This window comes from Paralichthys olivaceus, chromosome 21 (assembly GCF_024713975.1).
Source record: "Paralichthys olivaceus isolate ysfri-2021 chromosome 21, ASM2471397v2, whole genome shotgun sequence".
In the NCBI taxonomy this organism is placed as follows: Eukaryota; Metazoa; Chordata; class Actinopteri; order Pleuronectiformes; family Paralichthyidae; genus Paralichthys; species Paralichthys olivaceus.
Window position 1 is genome coordinate 1,467,078 of NC_091113.1, and position 25,850 is coordinate 1,492,927.

At 43.6% G+C, this 25,850-nt stretch overlaps 1 protein-coding gene and 1 long non-coding RNA gene across 2 annotated transcripts in view; one reads left to right on the forward strand and one right to left on the reverse strand.

The window, feature by feature from the left end:
- LOC109644735 (corticotropin-releasing factor receptor 1-like) overlaps positions 1-22,087 on the forward strand; it is a 39,466-nt gene extending 17,379 nt beyond the window's left edge. Inside the window, exons 5-14 of the mRNA XM_069517760.1 lie at positions 1,157-1,239; positions 6,978-7,084; positions 9,670-9,790; positions 10,284-10,437; positions 11,764-11,824; positions 12,958-13,030; positions 15,103-15,188; positions 15,395-15,530; positions 15,656-15,697; positions 18,654-22,087. Coding sequence (XP_069373861.1) covers positions 1,157-1,239; positions 6,978-7,084; positions 9,670-9,790; positions 10,284-10,437; positions 11,764-11,824; positions 12,958-13,030; positions 15,103-15,188; positions 15,395-15,530; positions 15,656-15,697; positions 18,654-18,794 — 1,004 coding nt within the window. The 3' untranslated portion in view covers positions 18,795-22,087. The remainder of the gene's footprint in view (positions 1-1,156; positions 1,240-6,977; positions 7,085-9,669; positions 9,791-10,283; positions 10,438-11,763; positions 11,825-12,957; positions 13,031-15,102; positions 15,189-15,394; positions 15,531-15,655; positions 15,698-18,653) is intronic.
- Positions 10,367-24,029, reverse strand: LOC138406092 (uncharacterized). Its single transcript, XR_011239748.1, has 3 exons — positions 24,014-24,029; positions 11,473-11,641; positions 10,367-10,569 (listed from the first exon to the last, which is right to left on the reverse strand). It is a non-coding gene; the product is annotated as an uncharacterized lncRNA (long non-coding RNA).
- Between the last annotated feature and the right edge of the window lie 1,821 nt (positions 24,030-25,850).

Here is a 25,850-nt window from a genome sequence, read left to right on the forward strand (position 1 = left end):
CACCACCGTCACTCAGCCGGCTGTGACGGTCGCTGCAGTCGGTGCCTAACGACCCGTGGAGACGCCGCTCCTCGAGAGCAGGGTCAGATCTGTCCGTGCAAGTCGAGGGAGAAGCGCTTCGGTTCAGGTGCGAGCGATTAAGTGGCTGAAACGAGAATCTGACCAAACTGAGTTTTTACGACTCCGCGGCCTTCAGCTCCTGCTAATCACTCCCACCTGTTCACACAGCCGACACCGCACTGATCTGATTCCACTCCATCTTTAAATCAAACGTCTGATTCCCAGGCCGTGAAATCCAGCGGCTTCACCTGTTGCCTCTTGGACGATGTTGAATAATGTCTTCGCAACACGTCTGAACCCGCCGCGCCGCATTTCCACTGTGGACGTTTTGATGAGTTTCATTCCTTCATCTTTAGAAATGTGAAATGACAAATGTGAAATGTGTTACAGATAATTTCATTTCCGTCCAGAGATGCAGCGGGCCGACAAAAAAAAAAAAAAAAAGTAATTTTACTCGTCGTTTGTCAGAGCCTTCGTGCACACTCCCCCTCCTCCACCCGTCCCTCCATCCCTCCATCCCTCCATCCATTATCCAGCAATGTGAAGGAAAGATATGTTTTCGTAAACAGGAAAAACATCTGTGCTGTTTCTCTCTCGCCTCAAGTCTTTCACTTTTAAAATATACCTTTTAATTTCACAGTTTGCAGTAAAATTGCAAACTAATGGGCCGTTTACGTGAGGAAGTGGTCGACCTGCTTCTCAAAGAATGCAGGAAAACATCTTTTGTGAAAACGGCTCAACACAAAACGATTGTGACAAAATGCTGGAGGAACGTGGGTTGAACACTTGGTCAGTGGAGGAGGACTCAGGGAGGGGACGGCGTCAAAATGTAAAGAATAATAACGGTGCTCGGGCGGAGGGTGGCAGACTGTCCTGACAGCCGACGTGTGAAAGATCACAGCTCTCCACGACTTCCTCTAATGATATCTCTCCCTATTAGTCTGGAAAAGGTCACGGCGCCGGCAGGAATTCACGTCCTGAGTATTTCCAGGGATCTGAGGAGCTTAAGATTCATTCACAACATTTTAAAACAGTGAGGAAAACAACCGGAGATGAGATGATCACATTTTAAAAACATCTTTGTGTTTGTTTCCAGATAACGTTTATAGGAAATGTCTCTCAAACGGGACGTGGGCGCTGAAGGGGAACTACTCCATGTGCAAGGCCATCCTGGAGGAGGTAAGAGTGTGTTTGTGTGCACATGCTCCGATTAATGAAGCTTTTCATGGCAAAGCATGAAACAGCCCCATGCGATAATCTGAGAGCAGCAGCAGCAGGGACGGGGTTAGCTGTGGGAGATGAGAGCTGCGGCTTCACCCGAGGCTTATTTATAGTAAATATGGATTCAGGCTCTGGATTCTCGGGGCCCGCGGCGATGGAAGGATATTAAAAATGACTGTGAACGCAGCAGCCAATGTCCCAGAGCATCACATGAAAGAAATCAGCTTCAAACGCACAATGACCGTCCTGCATGTGCCGTTAACGAGAGCTGGCACCGCTGCTTTAATGTCAATTCACTGGACGTTTGAGGCTCGGCTGGTTTCAAGTGTTACGAAGGACAAAGAAACGACATGAGCATAAATAGAAACACGGTGAAACACAGAAATAGACGAAACGATAATAACAGATTGTGACAGAAAAATATTTTTGGAATTTCTATATTCATTCATTTATTTATATTATTGTCATTTAATGAATGAATCAATGTAGAAATTTAATAAATAAATATAGAAATTAATGAATAATCGTAGAAGAAAAATGAATTTCTAAAGAAATGAATAAATAAATGTGTAAAATACTCAAATTGCCTTTTTTCATAAACGTGTAAGAAGGTGGAAAAACAACCTGCAGTGAATTCTCAAAAGGAAAACCCGAAGTTATTATTATTTCCTCCTGGTCTTCTCTGCTCCTGCTGTGCTCCAGATTCACTCACATGGTTTTTCTCTCCTCCACCTGGACGCTGCATTGTGACGTACAGATGTGATGAGCTCGGTTTAATTGGGACGGCAGACAAAGCTTTTCAGACGGAACACGCTGACCCCAAATCAGGCTTCAACATTTGTAAATGAGCTGTTTTTAAATTTTAAATCTCACGGTGGCTTTGTTTGTTTGATCCGATGGATCTGAATATGAAACAGTCGAGTTTTCACGACGAACGGGTTCAATTAGTTCAAACACATTTTCATTTAATCCTCAAACATCAAACTCAAAAAGGAGTGAACGGTGGGTTTGAAGTATTTTCAGCCGAGGACACACACTTGGTGCTGGACTGAGAGTTTGAGCCGACGGGTCAAAGGTCAACGACAACAACAACAACATGGTCGAACCTTCGTCACGACAGCTGCACAAACAACTGAGAAACAATCTGAAGCTCACGTTGAGCAGAAACTCACCCCGAGTGTCAGAAACATGAGACATCACTGACGACTTATTTACTTTGTTCCTGCCTGAATATCTTCATTCATTCATTCATTCGTTCATTCATTCATTCATTCATTCATTCATTCATTCATTCGTTCATTCATTCATTCGTTCATTCGTTCATTCATCACAGAGACAGTCTTTACAGCTACAGGAGAATTCAGGTTTGAGTAAATAAACACACTTACAGTGGCTGTTAGCAGGAAGTTTGGTCAGGAAGCTCTGGAGGACATGAAGGAACATTAGAGAACATGAAGGAACATTAGAGAACATGAAGGAACATTAGAGAACATTAGAGAACATGAGGGAACATGAAGGAACATTAGAGAACATGAAGGAACATGAAGGAACATTAGAGAACATGAAGGAACATTAGAGAACATGAGGGAACGTTAGAGAACATTAGAGAACATGAAGGGACATTAGAGAACATGAAGGAACATGAGGGAACATGAGAGAACATGAGGGAACATGAAGGAACATTAGAGAACATGAGGGAACATGAGGGAACAACAGAAGATCAGAAAGTGAACACAGGTGAAACTCATCAGTCACAGTCAGGAAGTAAAAACAGGAAGTAAAGACAGATAAAGTGAGAAGTACAAAATAAAACAGGAAATACTACATTCAAAGTAAAAATCAAAACTACCAAATTTTAAATAATATAAATTGAACTGAACTAATTAAAATTCCAAAACACAAACTCCCCATGAAATCCAAACAAAAAGAGAATAATAAATGAAATGAGTCTAAACTCAAACTAAACTCCACATGAAATCCAAACAAAGATCCTAAAGATGACAATGATTATAATAATTATAATAATTATGATTTTATTCATAAAGCAGCTGTCAAATAAAACTACATTACATATCTTCACCAAAATTAAAATGTAATCAAGACGCCAGCGGAGTCCCTGAAGTCACGACACTGAAGAACATCCAGTGACGCCGCCTCAGTGTGAGTTTCAGATCACGTCGACCAGCAGAACCTGAAGCTTCATAGATCTGAAACTGACTGAGACCCTTCGCTGAATGTTTTCTGGGAGACGCTCCCACAGTCTGATGTCCCATCGATCCTGCACAAGATGGATATAGACTGTCTGACCTTTTAAAATGTGTCTTTGATTTTTTTCCCTCCTCTTTTGTGGCTGAAATAAATCACAGTGTGGCGGCGGCGGCTGCAGAGGTGTGATTGACGTGAGGGGGGAGGGGGCTGAAGAAGTGTCTCCCTAAAGTTCAGCCGGTATTGAGCGGGATCGTCCCGCGGGGGCGTGAAACCGAGCGGATCAAACGTTTATTGAAAAGTTTGTTTGAGGGGGAAAACGAAGAGAAAAGAATCTTCTCTTCCTCCCGGGACTCGCCGCAGGATATCTTCTCAAACGTGCGATAAGTGGCTTTGTTGTTTTCGTACGAGACGACAGCGAGTCAGTTTCGGGTTTGATTCTCAGTCTGTGGGACCCGAGGCTGGTGGCGAGTGGGCGGGTCTTATCCGGTGCTCTCGTCCTGCACCCCTCCTCCCCGCCGTCGGTTTTAAAAGCTCCTGTTCTCTTGATTTATGTGTCCTCTGCTCCTGCAGCAGTCAGAGTCTGCTCCAGTCTTTATTCTCTGCAGCTCGGTTCATTCTCATGTGTGCATTGAGAGCAGGAGTCATTTTTCTTGCCTCTCTCTCCTTCAGACGATCTCTTTATAGTGACTGTGAATCTACAGCTTGTTTGCAGCCGCAGAGGAACGTCGTCGTGCTTTTCCTTTTTATTATTATCACTCTGTGTAACTGGGACAGAGGACGAGCAAAGAAGCTAAAATATGCAGCCGACACAAAAAGAAATCCTTGTGTGAAACTAGGAGCTCATCAATTTAATCATCAATTAAGCTTTTATAGATTTTTAATTAGATTTTTACATCTCATTATGTTTCCTGGTCGTGCTCCACACTCCTGTGATCACGATGTTCTTAAGACCACCACGAAGGAATTTTCTTCAGATTTGGCTCAAATGTTCAGTTGGACTCACGGATGAAGTGATTAGATGTCAGGGTCAAAGGTCGAAGGTCACGGTGACCTCCTCTGAGTCTGGACATCTTGTTTTAGAATTTGGACTGAAACTGCTCTGGTTGGGAGACGCAAACAACCACAGAGCAGTTAGATCAAATATACAATGTAAATAGAATAATATGTAGACTGATAACATATTATTATTATTATTATTTTTATTTCAGCTCTGATTCTTTTGATCTGATTTCTGTGAGTTCTCTTCTCAGTCTTGAGATAAATCCTCTTTCACTCTGAAGCTGTTTGAAAAGAGGCTGCAGCTGTTTTTCATTATTCTGAGGAAGGCTGCGTCTTTGTGTGGCATCTTTGAACAAAAAAGATTTACCTCGAACGTTGAGGACGTTCAGGAACACACTCGCAGAGAGGATCTAACAAAGTGACATTAAAATAAAGTGCTTTTTAAGTGCATTTCAAGGTGTAAAACTGAAGCTTGAAAACAGAAGATGTCGGCAATAAAACACAAGAATAAACACGTCACTCAGCAGAGAGCTACTTCAGCCAAGGAATGTCTCCTCCTTAATTTAAAGTTAAAGTTAGTAAAAACTGTTTCGTCTCCGTTCCTCCAACAAGTTTGAAGATAATCGATTCAGTAGTTTTTGCGTAATCCTGCAGAAAAATAAACCGACAATAAACAAACAGTTGAATTGTTGAAAGTCACGGACGTATTCTCCAGGTGTGGAAAACCAAGCCAATGAAACCTGCGTTCTGTGTAATGACCAGCAGGGGGCGACTCCACTGGTTGTTTCTATAGAAGTCTGTGAGAGAACGACTGTACCTCTCACCAGTGGAGGCTTAAAAAAACGGCAGCTCACAAACCAATGAGTGACGTCACACTCGTTAACAAAAGAACATTGTTAGATCATGAGATTGTTTCTCTCCACGTTCTAAAGGAACATCTTCGGTTATTGTGAGAAAATCCTGTTACGACAACAAAGGAGGGAGACGTGGTCGATAATTAATTTAACAAACTGAAGTTTAGTGAGCAACACGTCAATAATCAAGGATGTGCATGTTGGTGGTGGTGCAGCAACTCTCAATCCCAACTCTCGCGTCGTGCTCGGCCGATGCAGCATTTACGTTTTAGCGACCTCTTGTGGCGTCGTGTACTTCCTGTTGTGGAGTCAGAGTTTATTTTTCCCCGTATTTACTCCGAACCTGTTGTTTAGTCGTGTTTGAGGAGAAAAGAGTCGGTTGTGTTACTCGAAGATTCTGCACCATCTGTCCACTGCAGCCTCAGAGAGAGTTAAAGATTTCAGCCACTGCACCAAAATACAGTGAATGGGACAGATGACGGGTTGCAGGGTGGGGATTAAACATTTAATCTGCGCGTAGACACCAGCAGGTTACATAAATCCACTTACAGCGCAGATTACTGTCCGTAGTGTGGGGGGAAGCCGATCACAATGGATGTGTGAGTCACAGACTGCGAGTCTCAGCCAGAGATTCACAGGACGATGTTTTATGTTGGATGTAAAAAGCTCCAGCTGCAGCAGGAGACCTCGTGTCGAGACTGTGCACGATTCACGAGTTCGTGTTGCAAAACCAGGGGAGGGGCCAGAGCGACGGGATGGGGGGGGGGGGCGGTACCGGACATCTTCAAATCTGATTGGCTCCCGTAGGGGCCCGCGCTGCAGGAGTAATAAGGTGAAAGGTGGTTTTTCTTAAGGTTAATATCCATGAAACCACCAGAGAGACATGAATATCGTCCACAAAACAACGTCGGCACAGAGAGACACAACAACAAGACAAAATATTGAAGGACAAAAAACAAGGGACATAAAAAGACTCCAAATTCTAAACAAGGACAAAAGAACAAAAATGAGCTGCAGAAGATGCAAAATCCTCACAGAGACACAAAACAACAAGACAAAGGGACACAAACCAGCTATTTAAGGACAATAGGGACACAAAGAGTCAAACAGCTGCAACAGAAGATGCAAAGTGACACAAAACATGCACAGAAAGACACAAAACAACAATAAAAAGGACACACAACTACAGAGACACATGAGACGACAACAAAAACATAATAAATTAGACAGAAAAAAAGACAAAACAACAACAAAGGGACACAAAAAACACTAAAATATAAAGAATGTCCAAACAGACACCAACACAAAATGAGACAAAAGACCACAAAGAGGTAAAAACATGCAAAATGTGCACAGAAAGAAATAAAACTGCTGTAAACGTTACAAAAAATGACCAAAAGATGAGAAACTTCTATAAAAAGACACAAAACTACCAAAAAACCAACCAAAGCAAAAACAAGGGAGGATGCCGTCGTATAGTTCGTGATATATTTCAGATGTTTGTCAGATTTTGCTTTTTAATGGAATAAATTCAGTTTATTTGTCAGTGAAAAAAGAAACTGTTGAATATGTTTGAACATCGGCTCCTGTCTTTCTGAAAATCAAACTCTTCTTGTGTTTTCCTCCTCTCTGCAGAAAAAGTCCAAGATGCACTACCAGATCGCTGTGATCATAAACTTCCTGGGTCACTTCATCTCCATGGTCGCTCTGCTCGTCGCCTTCTTCCTCTTCTTGTGTCTGAGGTGAGCGTCTCCACCAGCTGATAATCCCAAACACATCCTCGATGTGACAGAAACGTCAGTATTCTGGAGATCCCTCGTTCAAAGCGCCTCTCGTTCTTATTCAAAAACCGTTTGGTCATGGGATGAAACCGTCCCTATCTCAAGCCCGCAGATGTAAAAGGCTTTAGACGCCCAGAAAAACTAGGGCACGTTTCCCCCACAAATGGGAATAATAGACCGATCTCTGGAAGAAAAAAAAAAAAACAAAACCGTGTAGCGGAGGCCTGGTGGGACGACTGGTGGACGTGGAATGGGTTTCTGCGACAAACCCAAGCAAACCGTGCATTAACGAGAGAGAAGGTCTTAGCACCCTCTGCAGCCGGGGCGCTATCGATCCCTCAGACACCCCCGGGCGGTGAGAAAAGCGTGAAAGGCCACAGAGAGATGTAATAAATAGAAGCTGCAGAGGACGGCGTTTATGCACAACCCGTGTTCCTGGGCCACAGCGGCTCGGACAGGGAGGGGCGGCGGGGACGACAAGTGTCAGCCGGCTAAAAATGGCCCAGAGGTGGGGGGGGCAGTGAAGGAGTTTGGCATTTATTACTCACTCACTCACCTTCCGCTCTTTGTTATGAGACTGAGCCATTGAAAGGAAGGTTGCTGCAGGTCGGTGACGGAGGGAAAGACCGACGCTCCGGCCGCGGAACCGGAGACGAAAAACGAAACGAGGGAAAATGACCCTGCTGGAGACAAGCGGGACATTCTGAGGGAGATCTGAAAAGACGAGACACTCTGGAAAATGTCTGTTGTGTAGTCAGTGAAGACTCGTTCACAACAACAGGAACATGTGGGGAGCGTTCAGGTGAGGGGTGGAGCCTGTAGAGCAGCAGGAGGCGGGACATGGCGTTTAAATTGTGCGTTGTTGTTGTTTACAGCTCGTCCACACGGCGTCGGCCCTCATCACCAAGACATCTGGAATCTCCTCGTCTTTCCAAGTCGCCGTCTCCGTCTTCTACGTGTAGAAGATATTTTGTGTTCTTCCAGTTTCACGTCCGTCACGTGTTAGAAACCTCAGCAACACGTCCGCTCGCTCACCGAGTTTGAAAGCGATGCTGAGCACAACAACACATAGTTGCTGGGTTCATTGACGGGAACAGTAACTCTGAAGGTAATCACACTGGTGATGCATGATGGGAATAAAAGTAATTATCTGTGTGTAGTCGACCGCTCACCTCCTCCACCCGAGTTGTTTGATCTGGAGGAGACGAGGAGATGAATAAAGAAGACGGCGTCCGCGCTGTCTCTGAAAGATGTTTACCAGCGGAAATCCAAACGCTGACCTCTGACCTCTGCTGTCATCAACCTGTCATCGTCGTGATACGAGAGGAGGGGTCGCTCCTCGTCGCATCTGAGCCGACGGAGGAATTTCAATATATCACTGCTCATGAATAAAATATATGTCTGTACGTTTACAGCAGTAAAACAATACTATGAAATACACATGTTCGAAATGAAACGGCACGAATAGGAAGAACTCAGTCGCGACAGGAACCAGCAGAACGGAAGAAGCAGAAGCACGAGATGAAAACCTTTATTTTCCAAATCGACGTCACTGTGTCTTTAATGAAAACGTGTCTGCAGGAGCGCTCGGCCTCTTAATGATGAGGCGTCAGGTCGGAGCCTCCGGGAGGACGCTGAGGGAAGTGAGGTCACAGAGAGTAATGAAGACGCCCGTTTGAAAAAAGATTTCCAATCCTCCAATGGATGTTTTTTTTTTTACACCCTGAAGGTTTTTTTTTTTTCTCTTTTCTAGCAATATTAACGTTATTTACATGATGAGGCCGTTAGCTTCTTTAAGCTGATTAGTAAAGAGGCTCAATGATTCGTGCTCTGCTCGTGCACGTCTGCTGACTCAGCACAAAGCTGCAGCAAGTGACACCTATTAAGAATTGATGCACGCTGAAAAATAAATCATGTCACTCATGGTCGACAGGGGAGGAGGCGGACAACGCCGTCAGCTGGTGACAGCGAAGGAGGCCGTCGCTATGGTGATGAGGGTCGTCGTGTCCGATCAGTCGGGAGCGTCTATTTTCGACCGCTCGCTCGGAGCTCGGTTGGGCAGATTTTAATTGTGTCTTGAGGTCGATTTATTTGCAGCATTAAAAAAAAACCCAGCAGAGTTTCAGGACGCGACACAAACTGTGGGAATGAAACGACCTCAGAGGCGACGACTCGCTCTGTTGTTCTTCTTCGTCTGTTTTTTCCGAGGGACGGACGACAGGTCTCCACGTCCTCCCTCCTTCCAGAAGTGAAGCCGAAACATCCCGGACACAAACACGATGACGTCATTCCATGGGGCCGTGGTATCGACCAATCAGGAGTCAGTCTCATGATCTGGCTTCTCTTCTGGGATGGTGTCGTCCATCTTTGTTTGCTCTGAGTCTGATCTCATTTTAACGTCTTTGTTCAGGAACTGGACTCAGCAGGAGAAGATGTTTAATTCAAGTCGTTTCGCGTCTCTTAGTTTTCACATCGTCTCCTCTTCTCCTCTCGCAGCAGGAGAGAAAAACCTCTCAGTTGTTTCTCCTCCTCTTCCTCTTCTGCAGGAGCATCCGCTGCCTGAGAAACATCATCCACTGGAACCTCATCACCGCCTTCATCCTGAGGAACGCCGCCTGGTTCATCGTCCAAATGACCATGAGCCCCGAGGTGCACGAGAGCAACGTGGTGCGTGTCACAGATCAATGCTTTCATTACCACGTGCACGCACACACACACACACACACACACACACACACACACACACACACACACACACACATCAGTAGATCAGAAACATTTTCGTCCAGACGCGACTTCATTGATCAACTCACACACGGCAGAATAAAGATTTTTTTAAATGAAATGAAAAAAACATCAGTCAATCGGGTGTAATTGAATTTGAGACGTGAAAATCATTCAATATATTTCAATGAAAAATCCTGTTCACATCGTATTGATTATTTTTTTAGATTATTCACTTTATTTATTTACTTGAAGTCGGTTCATTTCCATAAAAATCAATTTCAAGAAAACAGAAACACTGGAACCGTAACTGAGCTCCCAAACGTGTAAACAGTATAAATACAACATATCAATACAAGAGTTTGTACAAATACACAAAATGAGGGTTCTGTCAGCATGCTGGTATCGTGCTCACGTGTTTGATCTGTTTTCGTAGATCTGGTGTCGCCTCGTCACCGCCTCCTTCAACTATTTCCACTCCACCAACTTCTTCTGGATGTTTGGCGAGGGCTGCTACCTGCACACCGCCATCGTCCTCACCTACTCCACCGACAAGCTGCGCAAGTGGATGTTCATCTGCATCGGCTGGTGTACGTACACGAGGCCGCGGCTCACGTCTGTCGGATGTTTTTTAGAAACATGTGATTATTGGAGCTGCAGCTGCTTCCTCTTCTCTTTCTTCTTCTATTGTTTAATGCCGTCTCAACTTCCTGTGATTGAACCTAAAGTCCAACAACAACATGGAAACACAAACTTTGATTCTCATTCATTTCTTTTAATGGATCTTTACAGTAAAATACTTAGTAACTTTGAATTAAGCCTTTAATTACAGTTTAAAAACGAGATTTTAAACGATCCCATGAAGTCGAACCTGAAAATCTCCCTTTCTGTTTCATTTCAAAATAAAATTTGCTCAACAATGGGAGACTCCACCGTGATGGAGACGCCAGGATTTCATGTGGCAGCTGAGAAATGCGTCGATGTGGAGTCCACTAACGCTGCGCTTCACACTGTCAAACCAAACTATGAGCTGCAGAGATTAGGTGTATTGTGCCGGCTGGATTATATTTCCCCAGGGCGAGTGTGAAGGCTCCGTGAGAAGAGGAGACGTCAGAACGTTTCAGGAAAATAAATACGTTTTATTCCGCTCTCTAGATGATGAAGGCAGCGGGGTGCAGACGGGAAAACAACAAGAAAATCTTCATCTCCTATCTTCATCTAATCTGGGGCCTTGACTGTGGGCGTGTGCACACACTCCAGTAGAAGTTCAGATTAAAAATATTAAGTGAAGGTCGTTTGTATCGACTGTATCCGTGCGAATCAAACTGAGACTCATGTCACATTAATAATTCACTCAACTCGCTCTGAGGATAAATCCATACGACGACTCTCCGGTTAGGAAACGACATTTTCAAACTAAAAAAAGTGTATTTTGCATAATATGGGATGTTTCAAGTAGCAGGTCGTAGCGAATAAAAGTAAAACCTCGTCAGGAGAAGAAGATATAGATCCAAGAGCGTAAGAGTACTCGTGTGTAACGTGGCAGCTGGAGAGGCCCTGGCGCTCGTCTCAGTGTCATGTACTTGTGAGTAATGGCCGCTCGCTGGTTGTTATTATTCTCTTACCAGTCACTTCGTCAGAAGATCACTCTGCATCCTCGTCAGCGGGCGTCAGGCTTTTCTCTCATTCACACAGAAATACTCAGCCGGTGACAGGTCCTGGCTCCAATCAGCCGATCGCTGCACGCCAGCAACAATCGCTCCTGACAGAACTTGGCAGGGGCCGCTGCGACGCCTGGGGGGGGGGGGACAAAAGAAAAAGGATTTCATTTTGCAGAGAGAAATCCCTGGAGGGGCGTTCTGAGGTCTGAACAGAAAGACAATGTGATGTGTGACTTTGTCTCTTCTGCCTCACAGGTATACCGTTCCCCATAATCGTGGCGTGGGCCATTGGAAAGCTCTACTACGACAACGAGAAGTAAGATCCTCCCTCTGAACTCGTTTTCTTTGCTCTGGTGATAAAAAGCAAAGTCAAACTGCTTTTGAATCAAAGACACGAGCTTCTATTAATAACCTGCTGTCATTACACTCACATCACTTCCGCCCAGAGCGTTTCCTCTTTGACCGAAGGTTTAATTTGATTTAATTATGTCTCTTAATTGATTGAAAATTGAATCATTACATCGATCTGTGCAAATCTAGATTTATCATTTTCACTTTGCTCAACATTGTGAAAAAGGAGGTTTTCCGACATTTTGGTTGATTTCTAAGAGAATAATTCGTGGAGCTTGATGAAGAACAACTGATATTTATAAGTGTGTGTAATTTGGTGCAGCTTGATTGGATCTAAGGGTCTGTTGGGCCTTTGAGGAGGGATGAGCTCGACTGCTCGAGGTTTCATCTGTGATTTAAAACCCTTTAAGGATCAGGCTGATTCTGCTCCAATCGAGCTGTTTGTCCATAAAAATAGAAATACACACACTCACACACAAAACATACAAAATACACAAATAACAAAAAGAGACAAAGGAAAAGCGCCAGGAAAAAAACCCACATCTGATTCGAAAGCCTTTATACTGAAGGGAGGACGGACAACGAGGCTCAGGTGTGAAAACAAAGAGGAAGTGAACAATGAGAAACAGGAAATCACAAGAATCACAAAACTGAAGCAAAGACTCACAACACCATTAAACACACAACACAAATACACACAATCCAAGTCTGCACGTTTATGAAACATAAATCAAGAGTCTCTGAGAAATCAATGAAAATGTAAAAAATTAATTAATTAATAAATAAGCTCATCCCATAATAACGGTAGAGCAGAATCCTGGATCAGTTTCCTGATCACGTCCTTTTTCTTGAAATCTGTCGAGCAGTTTTTTTTTGTTGATCCACAAACAGACGGTGACGAGCTGTCGGTTATAATATTATCCGAACGCTGTGTACTTGACGTTATGATCACCGTCCACTGCTGAAACCTCAGGTCGTAAACCTGATGTCAACACCACCTGAAGTGTGGGTTGTTTCACGGAGGACGACGAGTGACAGTACAAATACATCCGACCTGTTGGAAGTGAACACGACTGTTTGTTTTGGTTGTTGTCTCAGGTGCTGGTTCGGGAAGCGAGCGGGTGTTTACACTGATTACATCTACCAAGGTCCCATGATCCTCGTGTTAGTGGTAAGACTCTGTTTTACATAACCTGCTTTTATAATTAGTCATCATTAAGTTCTCTGGAAACAGCTCGCGGGAGTCAACTCATTCCTCGTGTGAGCGAAGACAATGACTAATCAACTCTTACATTTCTGTAACCTGGCAACCGACACGTGTCCGCCTTAAACATACAGCCACAGAGTGACATCACAGGGGTGAGGAAGTGTCACCCCGGGTGACGATGAAGAGTTTTCCTGAGACAACATCTCACGTCTCCGATGATTCCGTTTGTCGTTATAGTTTCTGAAAAGCCGTTCGGCCCGTATCCGTTATTCTGACTCTGCTAACTCTCCGCTGCCCCCCCCCCCCTCCGCCCTCAGCACGGCTCATGTGAACCGTCCTGCAGAATTTTTGCAGAATGGCGTCGGCCTCGACTCCTCGCACGAGCTTCGGTCATCTGGACGACAGTGACTCCCTCCTGGCCGCGCTCCAAAGGCTGTCGTCTGTCCTCGTGCTCGCCCTCAAACTCTGACCGCTACCTCTGCTGGAGCTCCCCTCGCTGCTGCGGAGCCGATTTGGGCCATTTCGCCGTTCGCCATCAACTGTTCTCCCCCCCCTCCCCCCCGCTGGGTCTCCAGTGGAGGGGTGACCTTCCCGTTGTCCTCGGAAACAGCACATTCGCTTATCTTCCCTCCTTTGGTGAAAAAGTCAACGCCCCTGCCGTACTCTCCCCCACAGCACACATCTGCCTCCTTCAATAACTCGCCGCCACGCTCGCTGAAGTTTGTGCTGCTCACACTCTTCTCTCAGGCTCTTATCTTTGAGTTTGGCACTTGATCCTCCAGGATCATCGTCGGGTCACCAGCGCGTTTCTCTTATCTCCCATCAGGCTGCTGGTGAACGCTGGATCTTCAAAACAGCAATTAAGTGATGCTCTGCTCCAATGAATGAATAAAGGATGTGACTTTGAAATGCTTTCATTAGCTCTAATGCATGTGGTTAGTTAGCGAGCGGCAGCGGAGCGGATGGTTCTTGAAAGAGACGTCAGGTCAACTGACCCTGGGATATACTTCTGCTGTTTCTGTCCCCGTGTTACATCACATACATACATTACTGCGTGAAACATGGATTCTCTCGCTCGTCATCATGTGGAGAAATCATCTCATGAAAATCTTTGTGGCTTCGTTCGACTCTTTTCTTATTTCAACAAAGATTTGCTGCAGATAGTGGAAGAAAAAACAACCAGACCTGAGAAGTAACAGGTCGAGGATAAACTGTCCGACACATGATCGTCTAGTTCCGATCGTAGAAACATTTCAGACGTGGACTAACCTAAATGATTTATCCGTCACGAAACATCGTCACAAACACTGAAAACTCCAGATGAGCTTGTGTTTCCAGATGACTGAGAGTCCGATGATGTGAGTGTTCAAAATGTTTTAACTTGTGTACATTTCAAAATAAATGCTCCTGAGGTTTTTCGTCGACGCCTTCACCTCTTTGAAAAACCCGTTTGTATCAGTGTGGCTCCGTGTCCTCGTCTGATTGTCCTGTGATTGGTCTGCACCTGAGTCACACCCGAGTTCAACGACCTCCACCTGACTCGTGTGTTCGGAGCGTCTCTGGGAACCGGAACTCTCCAGTTGTAAATAGTTTCACGTTATTAGTTTCAGCAGTCGTGATGAACCATTGAGGAGCTGCGTATGTTCACAGAACACATTATTTTGTTCCTGCAATTAGATTTTCCTCCATAATCTGTTGTTGTGGTGGATTCCCCCCCTCCCCTCCCCCTCTCAAATGAGAAATCCTTCTATCGATGGGTTTTATTGACGTGTTAAAGGATTGTGGATTTTGCACTTAAGGACAGATTCCGCTGCGTTTTTCCTTCTGTCTTATTTTTCTCATTATCTTGATTCCCTGATATTTATTCTGTGCATTTGCTCATTTGAAGATTTAATTCTTCACAGTAACGTCACAGGTTTCCAGGAGGAGGATGTGTGGCTTCGCTCAAAGGTTTAGATTTAACTAGAAACAAGGAATCAACACATTCTGAAGTTTTTCTAAAGAGTCTCACGTTTCTGTGTTGGATTTTCCTGCAGATAAATTTCATTTTCCTCTTCAACATCGTGAGAATCCTGATGACCAAACTGCGAGCGTCCACCACGTCAGAAACCATCCAGTACAGGTGAGACATTTATGTTTAACGTGACCGGTTTTATTCTGTTTCACCTGCAGGAGACAAAACTTGTCAGTTAGCTCCTGCAGGTTCGCACCTTGAATAATTCAGGCTTTGCACTTGATCGGTGGAGTGTGGAACAACAGGGCCGCTCCTGTTGGAGCTGGAGCTCCTGAGTGACGGCTGTTTTTCTGTCATGGCTGTCTGATCTGCAGGAAGGCTGTGAAGGCTACGCTGGTGCTGCTCCCTCTCCTGGGAATCACCTACATGCTGTTCTTCGTCAACCCCGGCGAGGACGAGATCTCTCAAATCGTCTTCATCTACTTCAACTCGCTGCTGGAGTCCTTCCAGGTACGATTTGTCTCCCTGAGGCGACGTGAAGACAATTTAACGTCGTCTGAGTGGACACAGAAACGAGACTGTGACTGATGAACGTGTGTGTGTGTTGACGGTGTTTTCTCCTCTTCTTCACGCAGGGCTTCTTTGTGTCGGTGTTTTACTGCTTCCTGAACAGTGAGGTGAGCACCTTCTCGTCCGTTTGTCGACCCAACGTTTTGTGTTTCCCTCAGACTCGTCCCCTGCAGGCGTCTCCGCTCTCCCTTTTTCTCGGCTGCTGCAGTGAGTGATGAAGCTCGGAGCGTCTGCTTCCAGGGCACAATTACGACTTGTCATGTACCGACACATGTGACATCACGTTCTACGCGTCCTGACAGTGTCAACACTCATTTGGTTTCATGGAGAAATCAGCAGTGAAACCAGCTGAAAATAGAACAGAATGTTTAAATGAATGCCCACAGACACACGAGCTCCTCCAGGGTTAATGTGTGGTATTAGTGTTCTTATGCACATTAACACGAGTAGAAGGTGTTTGTATTATTATTATTATTTTTATTATTATTATCATCATGTGTACATTTCTGGTCTGCACAAGCTCGAGAGGAAATTTAACTTTATATTTTTACTTTATCTTCCAAAAGAATGATTATAGATTTATAAACACATCGTGTCACCGTGTTAGAGGCGACGGATGTTGATTCTTTGACGCAACCAAAACCGCGGCGCTCTCTCACCTCGCGTTCACCCGGGGGACAGGTTCCATTAAAACTTCTAAACATCCAGTCACTTGATCCGTAAGTGAATGAAGATTGAATCCATTCACATTCAGACAAAAGGCAGATGTAAGAGGCTGACGTGGGTTTTTCACCGGTGGAGAAAAGACTCTGGACTCGAGGATGAGCTGATCTGATTTTGCTGGTGGAAGGTCAAAGGTCACTGTGACCTCACGGAACCCTTTTTGATCTCGTGATTGTGTTTTTATGAAGAACGCCTCGACAGAATCTTCTCAAATTAGATTTCAAACGTTCAGAAGATGAACTGATTGGATTTTGAAGTGGTCGAAGGTCAAAGGTCACTGTGACCTCACGTGAGTTCGGTTGGTCGATGGTTCAACCACATGGCAGGTATTAGACTCCGCCTCCTGCAGCAGCGTCACAGGTGGAGAAACGCTGACTCATCAGACCGCTGCATCAGGGAATAAGCTAGTACATTTAAATTTAATACTTCAAGTACCAACAGCAATACTTTATTTTAAGTAGAAAAGTCAACGTGGTGCTTTTACTTTTACTTGAGTAAGTATTTGCGTTTTTACTTGTACTTTTACTTCCTCCAGCACTGAACCTGTGAAGGTTCACCTGAGAACGGAGTGTTGTGTCCTCCGTTGCTCGGGGGATGGAATATTGAATTTCTCAGCTGCATTTGAAAGAGCCTCGTTTACACAATCAGTCTTCGGCTGCAGCCAGTGACGGATGTGGCCGCTGCGCGGGGACACAGATATAGTGGGAATCTGAGAAAATCGGTTTCCGGGGCCTCAGAAGGTTGAATCTCGGAGCGAACAGCTTTTAAAGCGCTGGTTTGAATTAATCGCTCCGTCGTGCCGCCTAAGTTCAGATCGATACCGTTTTGTCTTTAACGACGCCCCTTGAATTACGCGCTGGTGTCTCTGAGCGGATCCTAATCTGCCAGCTGAGCCGGACTCCAGAAAGAATGGTAATGATGTCATCACGTCTGAATGGTTTGTTTTAATCAAGGCGACCTGCTGGGTTGACGTGTGAGTCGGTGGCGTTCGGCCTCACATCACATCCCATAATGGTCATTACCTCCGGTTTTCCTCGAGTAGCATGTGGATGTAATATCAGCTGACTGCTGCCCTTTGGTTACCGTCCCACACTGTGTTCTCCGGCCGGATGATGAATGACTATCTCATCATGAGCTGTGCTGTCGCATCAACCAGGGGCTTAACTAGCGCCCGTCGCCCGTGGAGGATATTGATTCAGTGTTTTGTTAGAGAAGCAGAAAAAGAGTCAGGGAGGAAGAAACGAGGCAGACGAGCGGAGGAAACCCGAGGTCACATTCAGGAGGAGAGAAAAACATTTAGCTGTGAAACATGTGTAGAGGATTAAACGATGTCACCGTGGGACAGAGGACAGACGTCAAACACGACGCTGGTTAGTCCGCTGATGAAACGAGCTGTAAAACATTACAGTGCTAAAATGAGGTTTTGGGGTTTAATTTGGATCAGCGCTGCAGATTAAAGCTCCTCCTGTACGTTATCACAGAGGACAGGAAGTGAGGGGGCGGGGGCACACGGAAGTGGGACACATGGGACGACTGATTTTGGGACGGTGGAGGAGGTAACCATGTTACTGTAGATTCTGTTTGCAGGACACATTAAGGAAATGAAGCGAGGCTGTAAATTCACTTTGACTCTGCAGAGACGTATTTATACTGAAGCCTGTTCCTGCCAGAAAATAAAGATAAAAGCTTGATGAAAAATTAAAAGTCAAAAGAACGATTAGAAATAAAAATCCCCTCTGTCGTTTAAATAATGAGACAGTGACAGTTACGATGCATTAAGTCAAAAATAGAAGAGAAGCAAAAGTTTTAAAAGTTAATTATTTTAGATTCTGTGTCAGTAAATCAAAAGCTGACTTTTTACTTCTTGCTTTGACTTTATATTTTATAATTTACCTTCAAATATCACATTTCTGTCTTTGTGTCTAATAATTCATCTTATTTTCTCATAATTTGTAATTAACATCTTATAATTATCCCTAAAATCTCATATTTCTTTCTTTATCGTATCTTTATGACGTCACTGTGACTCCTGTTATAAATGTGATATCACGTTCAGTGCACAGTTGCAATATAATGTTGTTAATGAAACTATCTTCTTTTATTCTGTCTCTTTATAAAAACCTTTCATGTTGTTTAGTACAAAGAACCAGTTGTTTCTTATGCTGTTTACATATTTAATGTTTTTACATTTAACTTCTACTTAAAATACTTTTATTCCAATGTCGGCTTTTAGCATCCATGTACATTACATGTTGAATAATTCACACACACACGAGGAGGCAGCGTCTCAGGATCCAGCATCAGTGGAAATGACTTCTCTCTGTGGTTTGTGGTCGGCAGGTGCGCTCGGCGGCGAGGAAGCGTTTCCACCGGTGGCAGGAGCAGCACTCCATCCGAGCCAGGATGACGCAGGCCATGTCCATCCCCACGTCCCCTTCACGGGTCAGTTTCCACAGCATCAAGCAGTCCACGTCGCTATGAGAGCCGCGTCCTGCCGTGCACACACACACACACACACACACACACACACACACACTTTGGGGGGGGGGGGGACCTCCGGCTGTCGTTTCATCATTTTCTGCCACATCACTGGAGTTCACTGAAACACTTTACGAGCCGCAGCTCCACAGCACGAGAGCGAGAGACTGCGTCAGGCTCCCGAACCTCAGGAGGGACATTATACGTTAGAGTGTGAGGAATGAGGACGCTGCAGACGTTGTGAGACCAGAGGTTAGTGGATCACGAGACGCACGTGACCGAGTTTGAATGTACAGCACTTCATTTTCTGTCCTGTTTGCCTGCCATAGAAATTCTTTGTTGTGTTCCTGCTTTTGTTTTCGTGGTGCCACTGGACTGCACCGTCCTGGATCCACCGCTGCAGACGCTGGACTCAAACGCCACCAGGGCCAAGTTACTCAAATCTTCTTTTTCAGATTTGATTTTCAGTTGAGTTTTTTTTTTTTTTTTTAAATTGTGTTTGTCACAGCGATTGTCTGATCACTGTGTTTGTGTTGATTTGGTGTTGTGCGATCTTCCTCAGTTCTCTGTCCGCTTGGTGCAGTCGTGCAGCTTTCATCAACTTTCCACAGGGTTAAACTCATTCCAGACTTTCTACCTGAACAGATTTGGTTCCAGAATAATTATTCTACGTTAGCAGAAGGGTCAGTGGCTTGTTTTCTTTCTGAAAATTAAATGAGGGTCAGCTCCCGGCCCCAGACTAAACGTACAGCTGTAAGAGACGAGGACTGGAAGTAAAGATGGATGAAACTACTTCCTCCCACTACGTGAATCATTCTCGGAGAAATCAACGAAAGTCTCAAAAAACAAAGAAATTCTGGATTTGCTCAGATATGCGAGTTCTTTCTCGGCCCATGTTTCATCCAAGTTTTCTGTGAAATTGTTCCGTGTTTGTTGAGTAACAACAAAACACACAAATAAAGGGACGGGGGTGAAAACACTGCGTCTCTGGTGGAGGTTAAAAAAAGACGTGTGGAAGCTGAACCTCTTTAATATTTACTTTCATGGATGAATTTTATTTGGAACGAACCTCTTCAGCCGAACGCAGACGTAACCCTCGTTGCCTCTGCAGCAGCGAGATCCAGGGAACCATTAGCGGAGCAGGATCGACGAGGCCGTTCCAGCAGTTTACAGATTTATTGTAAAGCAGGTGTTTAAAATGCAGATATGAACAGACAAACCACACACACTGTAAATCATGTGGCCACATTCTCCATGTGATCACTCACAGTCCACATTCCGACCAGTTTGCCTCACGCCTGTGCTTTTCTACCAACTGCTGTTTTTGTCAAATTCTACATCTTTTATTTTGTCATGTTTTTTTTTGTTATCCTGTCAAATGATGTTTGAGTTCTGGTTGATATAAAATGTCCGATTCATAGACTGTAAATAAAGATGGACGACGTGTCTCCACTTCCTCCCGCTGTCCAGAAATGACTTTATATCCGGGTACGGACGGCGGCCATCTTGAACATTTGGCACCAGAGTCAGTTCTGATTAGAGGGCGGAGCCTCGATATAAATGCTCGACCAATCACGAGTCGGTCTCAGCTGTCAGCCGTCTTGTCGTCCATTTTTATTTACAGTCTGTGTTCAGATTATCTAAGAGAAGAGGAGTTTACTCTGATGTTCCAGGAGGATTCTGAGGTTTGCTTAAACTCTCATGCACTCTTTACAATGTGAAGGAAGTTTGCCGATAATAAAAGTCAAGATATTTGTATTTTTTAAATGCAGAAACTAAACATGTTTTGTGAGCAGGAGTCTGTTCATGTTGCCATTCCAGCACCGTAAGAAAAACCTTGTCCAGACACAGAGCAACACTGACTTCTCCATCGTTGTGTGGTTCATGTGGTGGTCTATCAGAGTCACGATGTAATTCACTTTATTATTATTATTATTATTTATTGTTATTTATTTCCATTACATTGTTATTTTCATACTTGAAAAGATGTCAAGAGATAATAATAAACCTGGGTGTTGACTGACTGAACGAAAGATCTAATGGATGTGATGTTTATTCATAGAACACACCAACACAATTTCCTAAAATAAATATTCACGTCCACACATTCAGCGGCTGCTGTGATGGGGTACGAGCTCTAAAGGCTCAGCTCGGGATCATACTGTCGTTTGTCTGCACCGCCCCCCGAGACCAAATAAACAAGAAATACATTTTTGAGCATCTTGTGATCCTTTTAAGGTCCGTGTGCACGTGTGTGGCTGTGTATGTGTGAGTGAGTGTGCATGTGACTGTGTGTGTGTCTCAAAGGGGAGCACAGCTTTTAAATAAGATCCTTCTGCCCAAGTGAACATGCACTGTTTTCTCCCATGACCGCGAAACAAGACAGGAGTTTTTCCAGCGTTAAATCTGTGATGTCACGACAGCACGAAGGGAAGGGGATGTGCGGAGGAGGAGGTGGAGGGTGGAAGTGGTTGTGATCGACTTTGACAGTGTTCATGATGTTTTTTAAAGGATCACAATATGCGTTGTGTCTCGGCGTCGCCGTGATTCTGCATCAGATGTGAAGAGTTCACGATGGTTTGCTCGTCACCCGCAGAGCGGCTTCTGGACGAAAATTCATTTTTACCATCAGAGTTTCTCGCTCATCTTCACAGTTACTAATCAGGATGATTTGATTATTCTTCTCATTAGTGAAACAGCTCTGATGACTGTGTGATGACTGTTGGTGTGCGGTGGCACCAAAACGTCCCTGCTGTTAGATCAGGCTGCACAAACCACAGCCCGGCTCCTTCTCCACAATAATCAAATTCTAAAAAGGTGTCGGAGGAAAATCAATAAACCTGCCTGCTCTCCCTTTCCCTGATTTAACCTGACCGACCTGATTACGGGTCGGTTGATACGGACTCGTGCTGTGCAGCCAAACCTCCCTGAAGCATGGACAGTAAATTAAAGACGGCAGACACGCCAAATCTAAAATACCCCAGATACAAACGCCGCCATCTTGTGTATTTGGAGCCACGAGTCAAGGTCATGGGTCAAGGTCTTCGTACATGAAGTCTGTATCTTTCACCAGAAATTGTATTAAGTTTACAAATAATCACAACCGATCCTCACATGATTGAATTTTCAGAACGAAGACAGGTGTCATTTATATCATATCATCAAATAAGTAATGAAAACCAAACTTATCAGAAACACGAACCTTTGAACAAACATCATTGTGTAAGAACTTCCAAAAATCCCAGAAACCATCTTTGAGTAACATTTAATCTATTTGGTCCCGTCTGCTAACATGGAGGAGGTCAGTAACAAGAGGGCGATCAAGGCGCTTTGGCTTCATTTTTTGGAGCCGTCACTGTCGTCCATCTTTATTTACAGTCTCACTTGACTTTACCTTCAGCTCAAAGAGTCTCCGAATGATCCACGGATATTAAACACGAACAGGACGAACTCTGAGCAGATGTAATAAAACGATGCATTAAGGATATTTTCATTTAATTTAGTGACGCACTCATTAGAAAGATGGAGGCCTGGGTTTGAATATTTCATCCCTGGTGCGGCGTCAGTGACGAGCTGGAGGAAGCCGAACATAAATCCCGACAGACAGCGTTGAATACTGTAAATCTACACGTCAGGAGGTTTGAAGACGACCCTGAGCGCCGCGTCCAGAGAGGAGGCGGCTCTCAGTGGAACATTCACATTCACACCTGGAGTAACTAGTTTCAGGTTTCCTCACGGTAACGATGTAAGAGAATAACCAGTTAAGATCATATTCCTCCAGAGATTGAACCAGTGTTGAATTACTATATTAAGACAGGAAGGAAATTAAAGTAACTAAGTACATTTACCCAGAAACTTCAAAGCAGTTTTGTGGTAATTGTACTTTTATACATGTAAGAGATCGTAGATTAAGATATAATTCTCTGCAGACCATTCATACAATTCAACTAATACACACTAAAGATCAGGAGTTAGAATGAGCTTAGCACCTTTATATTTATCTAGAGAGATAGAATATCATATTTAATCTCTTAGATGTACAAAAGTATAATAACCACACCCCTTTATTTACGTACTATACTTGAGTAAATATACTTTCCTTTTAGAGTCGGATGTTAACATGCAAAATGTAATATGATAATCAAATATGAATTTCAGAGTTGTACTACTGCACTTAAGCTTGAATAAAACTTTTAAGGTCCTTTATTGTTGTCTGGGTACCACAGTCAGACAGGTTTATTATTTAAATCATGTGTATTTTTCTGAGTATTACATCTTCAAGCCTTCGACCCTGCAAAGTATTTTCTGCTCCAAACATAAAACTGATTTTTAATTTGAGGAACGTTCACAGAGTGTCTCCAAACAACAAACGTGTCATCCTGAATTAAAAGGAAATGCATAAAAATGCGATATGCACAGTGTTTATTTAGTATTATTATCATAATTATATATTTTCACTATACTGCTGGGAGTATGTGTTTTCTGTGCAGGAAAGAGAAGTCTCAACTGGATGGTAATGTTTTTTTTAAATATATCATATTTATCTCTTGTTCTTCATTAAAATTGCATTTGAACATAAATATCCTTTTAACACGAGATATTGAATAATGTGGCTTCAGCTTGAACACATGACATCACAGGTTCAAATAAATGTTATTCTTCAATAAGGGAAAATGATGATGATAACTGGGAATCTACCTAAAGAGCAATTATCACTGAAGCATTTATATCGACATTAAGTTGACGGTTCATATTAAAGCAGCTTTAATTAGATTTAAATGTTTATTTTAATGTGTTTGTCCACAACTATAGCTCCCTCTGTGGACACACAGGCTGCTGAGCAAACAGAGGATTATTAACTGTATAATTATACGTAACTGTCGTAACATGGAGTGTGTCTTTACAGGGGAGGTTTTAATCTTTTACTTCTAATTAAAACTTCAAGACATTGTACCTGTTTTCAGTCACATATGTGTTATAAATATTTGAATGTATGATTTAGTATAGTGTTACAGTCAATATGGAGTTATGTTAGGTGTTTCCATGATGATGAAATGAGACATTTTGAAATGATGTCTCAGCTCCATCTAGTGTCGTTAACACTGCAACTGCATTTCGATGTTTCCTCAGTGTCCTGCAAACCTCAGTGTTTCATTCTGAGGTTAAACCAACACAACAGAAGATCCACACACGTTCAGAGGGGAGAAGTGTGTCACACTCACCTGTGAATGATTGTTGAGGCCTCAAACATAACTCCAGAACAAACACAGTGTAAAGTTCATGGGTGGAGATGGTTTGACGAGGACGAGCAAAAGATTCAGAGGAGAACGCTGCCGAAGAGAAAACAAAGAGGATGATGGTTTAAAAAAACCAAACTACTGTTAGAGAAGCTCATCAGCCACGTTCACAGCTGGAGATGGAAGCTGTTGTGACCTGAAGACTTTTCACAACAACATCAGAGTGAGGATCAATCCAAACTCATTACAAGTTAATTTCCTGTAACTTCTTTACTTCACTTTGTTTCACTCAATGAGATAAAGTACGACACGTCCCACACAACTGCAGACGTCACAGAGAATAACTCAACAAAGTGAAATACTCATTTCCACTGTGGTTCATGATGAAATAAAAAACCCACCGTGACATCAGATCCATGGAAATACAATCAGAAACAACTTGGACGATAAAATCAAATCCAGTGCACGTTTGTCTCTACGGTGGAGGAAGCTCAGAGAAGCTCCGGTGAACCAGGGACAGGTGACTGGCACAGCTGAGAGTCGTTGGCCAATTAACACTCCCTGGATTCAAAAGGCAACAGAGCTGCAGGGGGGGAGGGGAGGACACATGAGAGACAGGGCTGAGCAGAACCTGCTGGCACTCCAAGTTCTTCTGATATCAGTGTTTGTTCTTGGTTGAAGTGAAAAAGAATAAAAACATGTTGTAAAGTGAGTTTGTCTCTGGCTGTTGTTGGCAGACCCCCGGTGGAGTCGTACACATAGAAACTGAACCGGGTCTGTTCTCTGGGCCTCTGTCGTTAGAACTGGACCAGACTGAGCTTATAGTTTTATTTTCTGATCCATATAACTTGTAATCACACAAGTCAAGTTTATTTATAAAGATCAATTAAAACAAACTATGGAGACACGTGGCATTGTCTAAAAAGATAATTAACTGTAGTAATATCTGTGAACATGGAATCACCTTATTTTTCTGTCCATGCATAGAAATAGTCAATATTTTATTGTACTGATACAAGAACATGTGGAACAAGCGACTGTATTCCAGGGACACGTTACACAAGTCAACTAACATCTAGATTTCATATTGCACATGCATTGAATGACATGTCTATGTTTTATTTTCTTGACGTACTACACATGAATATAAACTTTCTGAATGTCATGGACACATGTACAAGAGAGATTGTATTGCACAAGTATATAAACGCTCTTCATTTCATATTGTCATATTAGTTTGTTGCGTTGACATACTACACATGCATCTGAACAGTCTGTAACATTTGGCCCATTAGACATGTATATGCACAATTCTAGTTATGTGCATAGCAATTCTATCATTTATCTTGTTTGAAGTAAATGCTCATTTCATTTCTCGTTGTGCTGTTACCTTGTTGAGTCAAATCCAATCCCATCAGCTCATCTCGTAAACAACTTGTCTGAACGCAGAAAACACATCTTTCTAGTTCAGGCCTGCGTTGCTCTGCCGTCGTGTCCCCGAGGTGTCGGTGGATTTCTTTCAGTATTTAAGTGTGGATGTGATTCAGGGAGATCAGACTGTTACTGACACTAAGTGGAGAAATGTAGTGACTCTCTCGGGCCTCTTCTGCGAGTGTCCCACTGCAGAGCTAAATCCTGGAGATCCACACTGCGCTGCCTCGCTCAGTTATATTTCCACCCAGCCTCAGAGACGTCTGCACTCATCTGCTGTCTCAGTTTGACTCCACTGCTCAGTGACATGTTTCCTCTCCTGCTCACACTCACACACAGTCACACTCTCCATGGAAATCCCTCTGTTTAGCATTCCATGCAGGGAACAACA